Here is a 12,374-nt window from a genome sequence, read left to right on the forward strand (position 1 = left end):
TTTTGTTTGGTTGTTGTCCTTATTCTTATCCAATACTTGGCAATAGATTGTGTCTAAGATGATATAGGATACAACAGGCTTATGCCAACATTTAAATCCACAACCAGCTAAATCCACAAAGTTTTGAAATTAATGAAAGTGGAGTTTAAATTATCACCTGCCATCTTAGCGTATGTACAGTAAACATAGATGTAATTGCTATGAAACATACATGTCTGCTGGCTGAATGAGGCTAATTGAATATAGCTATATAAACTTTGTATTTGTTCTTCTATTTCCATATTCAGAGGAAGCAATGTTAGCCTTACTGCTGTTATGCCTGTTATCAGGATCAATGGCCAACAAAGGTACGTAAACATTTTTTGTAGGATTGAGATGACCTTTCAAAATCAAATATAACAGATGAGGGGAAGGGGCGCCTATCTGAAACAACAATGCATCTTCAGCCTAAGGGGAAATATTAATATTGAGAGAAGATAGGACAATAATGTTGATTTAATTAATTTTATTCACTTATTATTAAACTACAGTATTTCTTTCCTTCTATTTAGCCTATTATTACTTATGCTGCTGCAATGTCTGAAGAAGCCAAACAAAATTAAGTTTTATTTTAAGATTGTCGAAGTATTGTCTTAGTATTTGGAGGCAGCCTATGTCTCAATTCCCTCTCTACCATCCCTCTCTGAGCAACTACAGAGTTGTATATAACATTTGGAGAGTCTGACCACCGATTACCGATGTTTTGACTGATGTCTTGTAAAAAAAAAGAAGAAAAAAATTCTTGAATTCAAAATCGTATAAACATCAATAACAACAAACAGAAATAACTACCGCACCTTTAATAGGCTATAGTAAAAAATGCTATTGTGTTTCCTTCTCTTTTGTCTCCACATTTAGTTTGTTTTAACATTACCAATGGGCACTTGAAAATGATCTTCAGGGGATCATATGGGGATCTTCTTGGCCTTGAAGTCAGTCACAAATGTAGCATGACTGCTGGCTCCTGCTGGATCGATTGCACAAACACAGCAAAAACAGCGATGACAGAATTTTTCAATGGAAATTCATCTAAGTGTGCAACTGCTTTCCCGGCACCCGTTACCGAAGGGACACGATTTGACTTGTCCAACACATGTAAGTAACACTCCATAACATGTTGTGGGATCATAATGGTGTGTTCACGCCAGCTTCACTTGAGCAAGTTTATTCATAAAGTGGCACGTCCAACGTTTGCATTGTCCAATAGGATTTAGCATCAAAACAAGTCTTTGCATTGACTTTTAAAATTGGTTGCACATCATATTGCCTCTCTAGTCTTCTTTTTATAGAAGTCCAGTCCAGTTATTTGTTTTTAGGGTTCAAGACAGCCAGGGCTTTAACTCTGTTTAGATGTTTGGTGGTTTATTTTTTATTAATAGGCCTTTATTATTGTTAATGTTTGCGTCTATGTTCCTAAATGAGTGATACTGTGATACAGAACATCATTCTAAATGTCGTCTCCCACTCCCCTTTTCTCTTCCCAGTAACCAATTGTACAGTGGGTATATGCAATGAGCAGAACATATTGCTACTGATCAAGAAAACAGATACACCCAATGTTTTAGAGGAGGGACTTTACAGACTCTTTTTCATCAGAAGTATGTGCAGAGAAGTGTTCCACAAATACCCCGAAATAAGAAAAGCCTTTATAAAGTAAGTCACATAGCTCTGTGCTTTTGTCTTTTCTCACATGCTCTAGTCTACTCTACTGCAGTTACTGCTCTTCCTACATTCTATTCACCTCAACTCTCATCTGTACTCTCTCATATTGTTTCTACTCATTATTATACTGTTTCTACTGTACTCTATATGACTTCTACCTTTATTCCATCTGACTGTGCACTAGTCTGCTATATGTCTACAGTAGTGTAATCTATTTTGTCCTATTCTATACCACATTCTGTTAGATGATGGTTATGTTTACTATTGCTATTATTACTATTACTTAATACTTTACTCTGCTGTACTGTGATCCTGCAGGGTTGAGAGAAAGGTTATTCATAATATCATGAAACGGACCGAGCTTGAGTCTGGAGGCTTGCAATATTACTTCATGAAGGAGTTGGCTTTGCATGTGGTCAACATCAGCCAGGATGACCTCACCGCTGCAGGAAACAATGACAGGATTCTGGTGGATATGCCTCAGGTACCGAAACGGGCATGAACATGAGGGGAATGGTGATGATGATTATGATGATGATGGTGATAATAATAATGACAATGATCAAGTGACCAATTTCTCTAGGGGCTCACAGGCTCTAATTGCATCCATAAATTCCTGAATCTGTGCCATTTTTGTAACAAACATTATAATGAATTGGTGTACTTGTGTTTTAATTGTAATGGGTAAATAGATGTAAAAAGATAAGTCAATGTGGACTGAATATTTTGGACTAAATGTTTTGCATTGGTAAATGAGAATGATTTGCCTGCATATTTATAGTTGTAACTGAATAGCAACACTCCTGAATGTGACAGGTGATAAATAAAATAAAAAAAACAAAAACAACAAACAATATATTGTTATATTGGGGGTATATGATTTATATTCACTGAAGGTTAAACATATATTGTAAACCACAGAAAAACATTAAAAGTTAAATAAAATACTGTTATAATGATAGTAATAATAATAAAAGTGGCTTTTAGCTTAATTAAAGTGTTGTACTAGAGGAGTCTTCACAATCGGTAGGGCTTATTCTCCAGACAACATAAATGTTTTCAGTAAGTTGCATGGCAATCTACACAGTATAGAGCTTGAGATATATTATTTACAAGTTGGAATTTTGACCTGGTGGTGCTGGCTAAAGGAAAGGCTATGGGGTGACCAAAATAGGGCCATCTTATGAGGAGTATGAGGATGCAGGTCAAAGTTCATGGCTCTAATCATGCCAAATAACACAATCTTTGCCCAATCTTAATCCTTTAGCACATTTAGCTTTTCACTCTATATGCCAGCACTGTTCAGTGAAATAAATTATAATGCATTATAACTGATCATGATAGGTTAAAATGCCAACATTCTGTTTGCCAATATTACCAAAGCGCTTCAGCCAGTTAAAGGTAGAACAACAGGGACAACTTGAATCAGAAAGATACCTGGGCAGTTCAGGAGAGACTACCCAAATAAGATACTATTATTTATAGTATTTATTATTTTGCAGGGGTGACTGACGTTTCGACTTGTGTCTTCCTCAGAGTCAAACAGTTTGACTAATAATAAGATAATAATAATAACAATAAATACGTGTTGACGAGCTTCATTTCTCACATATTGTGGGGATTAGTTGGTAATAGTTAGATTTACTCGATTTACTACTTACTAACTTAATAGTTATATTAATGATTGCTATAATACATAGCAAAGGAAAATACTTAACCTCGAGTGTAAGAATTGAGCTATAAATTGCTGGAGGAAAGGGGTAACAAATATTATGACAATGAGAGTGATTATAACATGCAGTGAAGATGAGACATCATTCACCCTTCCTCTCTGACCATCTCCCAGCTGCTGCCTCAGAATCAATCATCCATCCCAGAGACTTGGCTTCCTGTGGATGCCCTGAGTGAACTCCCACCAGAAGAGAGGACTGTTGGTCTGGTCATCTATATGCAGCACAGACAGTTTCAAGTATGTCCTGTAACCATGTATAACCTATACTCTGATGTCCATCATTAATCATCTCACTTGTGCAATACTGTTCAATCAATCTGGGAACCCAGAACCAAATAAGAATGAAAAACATTGGGGGGGGGTATAGAATTAAATAGCTGGATAAGCATTTAAAGGAGAATTTCGGCCGACGTTTTTCTTACCTTTTTTATGATGTTATGATATCCTAGGACGAGTGGTACAGTAGAACAATTTCATAACTCCATCCTGGGTCCGCCGCAGCTAAAACCCCCCCCCCCCCCCCCCCCCCAAAAAAGACATTTTTTAAGATACTTAATTCAACACTTAATAAATATATAAATATTTGATATTCAATTGATCAGACACGCCCCCTTCTATATAAATAAGCCTATTCAACTTCAAACTCCATGTCAACCAACACAAGGTTTTGGTGACTGATATTGTCCTTCTAATGCACGAAACAGTTTTTATTACTTTTTCATTTGATTATTTTGTTTATGTTACTTTTGATTGTATTGTATTTTATAGCCGAATCATTAAAAATGACGTCCACTCATGCAGCTGTGTCTGAGCAAATGAATATCAAATAACAAAATATTGAATCATGCAACTTAAAAACTGTCTGGGGTGCACAAGCTAGAGAATACGTACAAATTATCCCATACTGTACATGAAATACCCCTTTTAAGTACATTAGTATTTAAGGGGCGGCCATAGCTGAGTGGTTAGTGAGCCCGCCTAGGGAGCCAGAGGCCCTGGTTGCCCCAGGTACGATTCCAGGCCACGCCAGCATATGTGTCGATGAAATGAAATTTGACCCTGAGCAAGACTCTTAACCCCTAATTGCTCACAGGCCCTCATTGGAAACAAGCCCGCAAGGACTTTCATAAACGTCCTGTTAAAAGGAATTATCCTTATCCTAGTATCAATACAGCATTTCACTCTTGAATTTCTAAACCCTTGGCTATCCTCTAGTCTACCTTACTCATATACTCGCTACTTGTATATAGTTATAGTAGATGTATATGTTACAGGGTGAATGGAGAACCAGGGTGATTGAAGAAGGCTCGCTTGTTTTTACCACCCACCCAGCAATTGTGTAGAAGGAACACTAGAGGGAGCCACACGCCAGGCTTGTGCACAAGCATATATGGCCGCGACCACACACACACACACACACACACACAGTCACACACACGCGCGCGCGCGCACGCACACGCGCACGCGCTCATGCTTTCAATGGACTGTTAAGATACTTTTATTGTGTTCTGCTGGCTTTTGTTTTAGTTTCTCCCTGACACACACACACACACACACACACACACACACACACACACACACACACACACACACACACACACACACACACACACACACACACACAGTGATCCATGAAAAGAACTATTCTGTCCCTATCGGTTTACAACTCAAACGGCGCTGAGTCGACAAGTGGAGCATCGGCCGGGTCAGCGCGGGCACTCGCGCCTGGAGGCGCGAGGGCGCGCTTCCTCGGCCTCAAGCTCCACTTGTCGGCGCGCCTCCGTCGTGGACAAGCGTGTGCGTGTGCACGCGTGTTCAGCGTTCCCCTAGCGTAGCTTCCTGGTTGCTATGTGGGGGGGAACAACAAAAGACAGGTCCCCGTCGGCACATCAAAGCCCCGCCTCTCCGCGTTCTCCTTCTCCTCCTCGGAGGAGGAGGACGGTTTATTTCGCGAGGAGGAGCTCCTCCTCGCCTCACGTAATAAACCCCCGCCTCGCAGTGCCGCGTCCTCCTTCTCCTCCTCCTCCTCGCGAGCCTCGCTAATAAACCCTGTCTCGAAAAGCCCCGCATCGCCCCGAAGCCCCGTGCCTAAAAACAAGCGCTCTGTCTTCAATCACCCTGGCTCTCCAAACACCCTGTGACATATATACGACTGGGATTTATATGTGAAAATAAAGATACAAACAAAACAAACTAACTAATGATTCTATGGGAAACTCTGTCCCCACACAGTTTCAGCAGGAGGATATCCCATCCATGGCCATCAGAATAGAACTAATGGGGGAGAAACCATTTTCTGACCTAAACACCTCAGTTCAGATGATCTTCAATATCACTGGTCACACAACCTTGCGTGTAAGTGTGTTTGCAAATGCGTGCATGTGAAAATGTTTGTCTAGTAGTTCCACATTTTTCCTGATTCTTTTGAAGTGAAAAAAAAAGGAAACTTTTTTCCTGTATGGAGATAATTTATACACTGTGTGACATATCTTTGTTTATAACAAGAGAAATACAACTATTTTTCTTCTGCATGGTCCAGTTGGTAGTTTACTGTTTCTGGGATTCTGTATGGTTGCTAAGGTATTACTAAGGGTGGCTTGGGTGATTATTAGTAGTTGCTCAGTGGTGTTACAAGCTGGTTGCTTGAGGGTTACCAGGGGGGTTCTAAGTGGTTGTTGCAGCATCACTACTGTAGGTGGTTACTAGGTGATTGCTATCGGTTGCTACTGTAGGTGGTATGTGTAATGTACTACTAATAATTGGTAATTGGATACTACAGTAGGGGATTACCAGTTGTTGTTGTTGTTGTTGTTGTTGTTGTTTTTGTTGTTGTTGTTTGGTGGTTACTAGTGGTTGCTAAGCTATTAAAGGATGTAGGAGTTAAAAATATCTAACATTTAATATCATATTGTTTATGTCCCTCAAACGTTTTTCAAAAGGTTTGAGCCTACATCAAGCCTCGGATATACTCATTCCAACTAACTTCTCTCTGGCTTATAAAGCACTTTTACCTGCAATACCACATTGTCCTGATCTGGCACGTGGTGCTATTGAGCCAGTTTGTATGCATGCAAAAAAAAGAAAAAAAACTGGAAACAAATAATATATTTTTCAATTTGTATTTTTATGTTGGAACTGAAAAACGGGAGGGATTGTACAGCTAGTGACGTCACTTTCGGGGGCAAATCAGTTTGGCCTGTTTTGAGACCAATTTACAGAAAACCCCAGATATGCTGTGAAAGCCTGAGTGCTCAAACTGGGGTATTTTTGGGGATAGAAGAGAGGTAGGGGAGACCAAAAACACACAAAAAAGAAGAAAAAGTAAAAATTCATGGTGTAGTCCCTTTAACTATTAACTGATTACAAGTGGGTGCTACATTCGGGGATTGCTTGAGTGTTGCTAAAGTGCTATTACAGTGTGTAGGCTGGTGATTGCTGTTTACTACTAGTTAAAAGCTAGTCTATGTTTGTTCCTTCACACATTTCTATAAAACAACATGATTGATTAGAGCCTTTTACTTTGTTGTGGGAACATAGAGCTGAGGGAACAGTGTTTGATTCTTGAACTTAGATGTTATTCTAGTTGAGTTCTTCTGACTTAATACAATGGTAGTCGGCTTATTTAAAGGACCTCATTGAAAAAAACAGACAGAGAACTCATGCTCTTTACCTTCAAAATGTTGCTAACTTTTCATTGCGTTGAATCCCTTCGATTTTCCCATTTGGTTAATTAAACTCAGTGAGCCTCTTTTCCAATGACAATTACTATTTAGACATTTAGAAGACTTACAAGTGCGACTTAAGTGCGAGATTGGAATAAGCAGAGTGAGCATGATTTCTAGTCAATAAACAACAAGGTAAATAGCCATAAGTAGACTGCAGAGAGAACAATGTAGTTTGTTAATGTAGGCATTACACTCTTCATATAGTACACGTAGAGTGTAGCTCAATGAATGACATTTCAGCAGTATAAGTATTACTTAGTATAGTATAAAGTATAATATAGTAAGCATTAGTAAGTATTTAAACTAATTTGACACAGGATTAAATTAAAGAGATGTCTTCATTGTTTTCTTCAACAGAATGATTCAAGGTTACTCTGTCACTTTTTTGATGAACATGGTGGGTATATTATAGGTCTATCATTCTTTATTATAGTGCTCTGGTTGTTCTGCTTGCTAATCTATTCTTGATTGCTCAACTTTTTTTAAATTAAAGTTGTAAAGTGTTCATTGCATGATGTGAACATTTCTGTAACTTAGCATATTTTTAATTTCATACTTTTACAGATGTATTTTGTACCTTTTCGTAAATTGTTTTGGAGCTGAAATATGTGTTTCCTTGCTGAATATTTGCAAAAGTATAATTTACACGAATGCACGTAACATTTTTGTTTAGCATGTTTGGTCATACACACTGAAAAATATTTGGTCACCACATTGGATGATATATTTGTATTTGTATATAAACATACAAAAGTATGTACGTTCACAAGCATGGTAACTGTTGGTCTGACACACACCTGCTTAGCATGTGGATTATCTTGCATGTAGATGACTGGCACTGGAAAACTGATGGGTGTGAGACTTTTAAAACAAACTATGACAACCACACTACGATCGAGTGCAGCTGTAATCACAACACACCCTTTGCTGTCCTGTTGGTAAGGATACATTTCTATTGATTTGTTCCTGATGGCAGATCAGGTAGGTACTGTAGGTCAGTATGTACTGTTTATTTCAGAATCAAAATGTTGCACAATAATTCACGGCTGTAGAGTGAGATAAATGTATGTGATCTGTTTGCATGATTCCCTCTATATCCTACAGATAAGGGACCCTATAGCCGAAATTCATTGGGAGATCTTGTCATATATCAGTTACATAGGCTGTGCCCTGTCCGCCTTCTTCACGGTCTTATCCATTGTTACATTTATCATCAGTGGGTAAGTGTGTGTGGGCGCACACGCGCATACATATTGTGTATGAGTGTGCACATGCATGCAGTGTGCAATAACATCTTTTTAGAGGAAATAATATTTCCTTATGTTTTAAATGGCCAAATATGTCAAATATATATAATTTTCAGGGTCCAAAATATATTTTCAATTTGATCTTTCTATATTTTTAAATGTGGGGAAAAACAAGCGGTGCAGCCGCTTCTACAAGTGACTTTGTGTGTGTGTGTGTGTGTGTGTGTGTGTGTGTGTGTGTGTGTGTGTGTGTGTGTGTGTGTGTGTGTGTGTGTCTCCATGAGCATGAACACCTGCTGCTAATTGCTAGATTTCCGGAGGGAGGGTTTACCAGGCTAGCTAATTGCAACACAAACCTGCAACTCATTTCAACAACTAACACATTGTTCCTCTAATTCATATACTGTATAGCTCAATGAAATAAACTCATCAAAGGCACTGCTTCACACTGGGTGTAATTTGTTTAGTTCTATGTGACCACAAAAACATTCGCCCATAACCTCCAACCTTGACCTGTCTGTATCTCTAAGAAACAAAATGGACCATTCCATTTCCATCCATGTGTCCCTGAGTGGTGCCTTATTTCTGCTCAACACCTCCTTTATGCTGAGTGAGTGGGGGGCCACATTGAAGACCGATTGGGTGTGTCTGCTTATCGCAGTTGTCATGCACTATTCCCTGCTGTGTAGTTTCACGTGGATGGCCGTAGAGGCCTTTCACCTCTACCTGTTGATGATCAGAGTATTCAATACACACTACAAACACTACATGGCCAAGATGTCTCTTGCTGGATGGGGTGAGTTGAAGGCCTACAGTAGCCTAATACAGTATATTATTTTGCTATTTTACTGCCCATACACACTTGACCCTATCCAAAACACACACTGTGTGTGTGTGTGTGTGTGTGTGTGTGTGTGTGTGTGTGTGTGTGTGTGTGTGTGTGTGTGTGTGTGTGCGTGTGCGTGTGTGCGTGTGTGTGTGTGTGTAGGAATTCCTGGTGTGATTGTGGGAATCGCCTTTGGAGTAAAGGACATCAAACAATTTTATGGCTTCACAGAAATTACCATGGCTGAGGGAAACAAAACAAATGCCATGTAAGTTGTGGGTCACTATTTTAGGGGATCAGACAAAATATCTCTAAAGCAAACTCAGTGAACTCCCGTCTCAACCAGAGATGGAAACATTATGGCAAAAAACAAGAAAGGGAAAAAAATGTGTGTAATGTATTTTTTGGCCAATATTTATTTTGTTTGAAATGTATATAAAACAAAGGTGTCACTCACCAATAGGCCAAACCTTTGTACTGTAATGCCCCACAGCTGCTGGATCACAGATGACATGTTCTTCTACGGAGTGAACCTGACCTACATCAGTCTTGTCTTCATCATCAACCTTGGCGTGCTGCTGGCTGTAGCCTCCAAGATCTGCAGGCTGAAATCTGGATCTGGAGGGAAGTCCAAGGCTGGAGCCTCAAAGAAGCTTCCTCTGGCCTGCAAAGACATTCTCACTGTACTGGGGCTCACCTGCCTTCTGGGGACCACATGGGGCCTGGCTTTCCTGAGTTCAGGATACATGAACTACGTCATCCTCTACCTTTTCTGCATCCTCAACTCACTGCAAGGTCTGCTGTCAGTATAGTTTTTTGCTGTCGTGCCAATGTTGCCAGGCTGTGTGTCTCTGTGTGTTATTGCGAACGCGGAAGGAGGCGCCTCCGACCAAGTGGAGCTTACTATGTAACCCTGCTCGGGTTGTGTGTCTGTCTGTCTGTGTGCATGCACTACCGATGTAGAGGGCGCCAGAGTGCAGGAATTTAGACAATGCTCTGATTTACACACACACACACACACACACACACACACACACACACACACACACACACACACACACACACACACACACACACACACACACACACACACACACACACACACACACACACACACACAGTTCTCTCCCCATCACAGTGAAATAACACGGATTACAAGTCCGTAAATACACAATATTTTCGAGCTGCGTTCGCTTCCAGCGTTCGCGCGTCTTACTTGTGATATGACTTAGGTACGTGTGTGTGTGTGTGCGTCTGTGTGTGTGTGTGTGTGTGTGTGTGTGTGTGTGTGTGTGTGTGTGCTTGCACGTGCACATCAGAGTTCTTTTAACCAAACTGTACACAATCTTTTCCTACTGTGTGTTTCTGATCAGGCTGTCTTTTACCAGTTCATCTTCCTCCTGATTTTTACTTAATGTCTTTTACTCCAGGTTTCTTTATGTTCCTGTGGATCTGTGGTAATGCTAGAAAGCAGAGAAAGAGTGCACAAGAGACCCAGAACATTTCAAATACTCAACATCTGACAACATCGTCCTCAGCTAAGTCCAGTGAGCCCGACACCTTCCTTTATGCTAATCAACAATAATTTCGAGCAACTAAATGTGATCACATTGGCCCGGTTTGAACATCTTTTTATTGATTGTGTTTGTTTTACAATTGATTTGGGGAATTTACTGGTTGCTTGTGGTGAGGTATGGTATTGCTATGTGTTTTGCAACTTGGGCAGGAATATTTGTTGTTCACATCAGTATTTTGACACCGTGCCTTCCTAGCTGTTCTCAAATTTGAACTGAATGTGAAAAGCTGGATCTTGTGATGACTCTGATGCCCCATTTACACCTGGTGTGAACATGTAATCTCTTATCTGGATAATTAGAACACATGTATTGTACCGTATCCAGATGACTTACCGTATCCACATACAGATCTCTTTATAAGGTGTAATTGGGGTCATAGACTTTGACTTGCAAAACTGGTGTCATCATCAAACAAACTTTTACTGGATTTGATCTAGAACAATCAGCAGCCCAGTTTCTCTTCGTCAGTCCTTTTTTCACCCCGAGGGCAAATAAGTTGGGATATGAGATGTTTCTGGAAAATGTAGTAAAATTGTTAATATTCTATTTTATTCTACCCGTAATGTTTGTAGTGACTATACCTGTACATGTCCTTCCTTTTATATAACCTTCACTATAACAAAGGACATTGTAATTCACAGTAATCTGTACTTGCAGCTGTTCTACAAGAAACAATAATGTTGATCATGCAAGAAACAACATAAATACACCTTTTTTCCACAAAGTGGTAAATTAATAATACATTTCTACAGCCAAACGGGACATTGAAAATTTTTATTGTATTGGACCCTTGTTTGCACCAAAATGTAAAGCTTTAAAGTTGAACTTATGGGATCACTTTTATCTGGCATGTTTTCATGTACTGTATGTTCTATCTGAAATAATCATTTGGACCCCAAAGAGTAGCAGTTTATACCAGCTTGAGAACCAAGCCTGCCATACTGTAGCTACAATACTTACTACACTGTCTACAGTACTACAATGCCAATCTTTTGGGTCCAAATATGACGTATACTGACAAAAGCAATTAACATGAAAAACAAGTAATCCCATTGAGTCCAACTGGCAAAGATAATGTCATGCCACTTTGTGAAAAATTAATTATATATTTTATGCAAACATATTTCTCACAGGAACACTACTTTTTCAACACTTGTTCCTGTGACTGAAATTTAGAATTTCCTTTGATGGAAGTGTTCTCTGGGCTTGCCTGAACACATATCTGTATATTTATATTGCTCTCAAGTGACTTAGCAATGTCATGTCATCTTTTTTATACCCGTCAATACGTGCCTGATGCTTGATGTTGAAATGTTTTTTAATTTTCCTGAAATGATGTTCAGTGTTCTTTTGCTTTCTTTCTTTTTTTCTTACAGTATGTATTAGTTTTCTAACATAAACATCTTTAACAATATATGCATATGAAGATATGTTAATAAAATAAAGCATGTATATACAAATATAATTATTATCAATGTATCTATTATATATCCTTATACCATAACCCCTTCCCACCCAGTCTTATCAGCCAATCCACACAAGCCCCAATGAGTCCAATCTTTGCAG

The 12,374-nt window shown here is 39.3% G+C and overlaps 1 protein-coding gene across 1 annotated transcript in view; it reads left to right on the forward strand.

Moving 5' to 3' along the window:
• The window catches only part of LOC308100219 (adhesion G-protein coupled receptor G2), a 12,744-nt gene extending 386 nt beyond the window's left edge, over nucleotides 1–12,358 (forward strand). Inside the window, exons 2-13 of the mRNA XM_080449185.1 lie at nucleotides 288–347; nucleotides 1,524–1,692; nucleotides 2,020–2,185; nucleotides 3,548–3,670; nucleotides 5,666–5,788; nucleotides 7,516–7,555; nucleotides 7,987–8,096; nucleotides 8,263–8,378; nucleotides 8,936–9,201; nucleotides 9,394–9,499; nucleotides 9,725–10,026; nucleotides 10,662–12,358. Coding sequence (XP_080305311.1) covers nucleotides 296–347; nucleotides 1,524–1,692; nucleotides 2,020–2,185; nucleotides 3,548–3,670; nucleotides 5,666–5,788; nucleotides 7,516–7,555; nucleotides 7,987–8,096; nucleotides 8,263–8,378; nucleotides 8,936–9,201; nucleotides 9,394–9,499; nucleotides 9,725–10,026; nucleotides 10,662–10,816 — 1,728 coding nt within the window. The 5' untranslated portion in view covers nucleotides 288–295 and the 3' untranslated portion in view covers nucleotides 10,817–12,358. The remainder of the gene's footprint in view (nucleotides 1–287; nucleotides 348–1,523; nucleotides 1,693–2,019; nucleotides 2,186–3,547; nucleotides 3,671–5,665; nucleotides 5,789–7,515; nucleotides 7,556–7,986; nucleotides 8,097–8,262; nucleotides 8,379–8,935; nucleotides 9,202–9,393; nucleotides 9,500–9,724; nucleotides 10,027–10,661) is intronic.
• Nucleotides 12,359–12,374: the final 16 nt, after the last annotated feature.

Source organism: Gymnoscopelus braueri (genome assembly GCF_963280865.1).
Source record: "Gymnoscopelus braueri genome assembly, chromosome: 1".
In the NCBI taxonomy this organism is placed as follows: Eukaryota; Metazoa; Chordata; class Actinopteri; order Myctophiformes; family Myctophidae; genus Gymnoscopelus; species Gymnoscopelus braueri.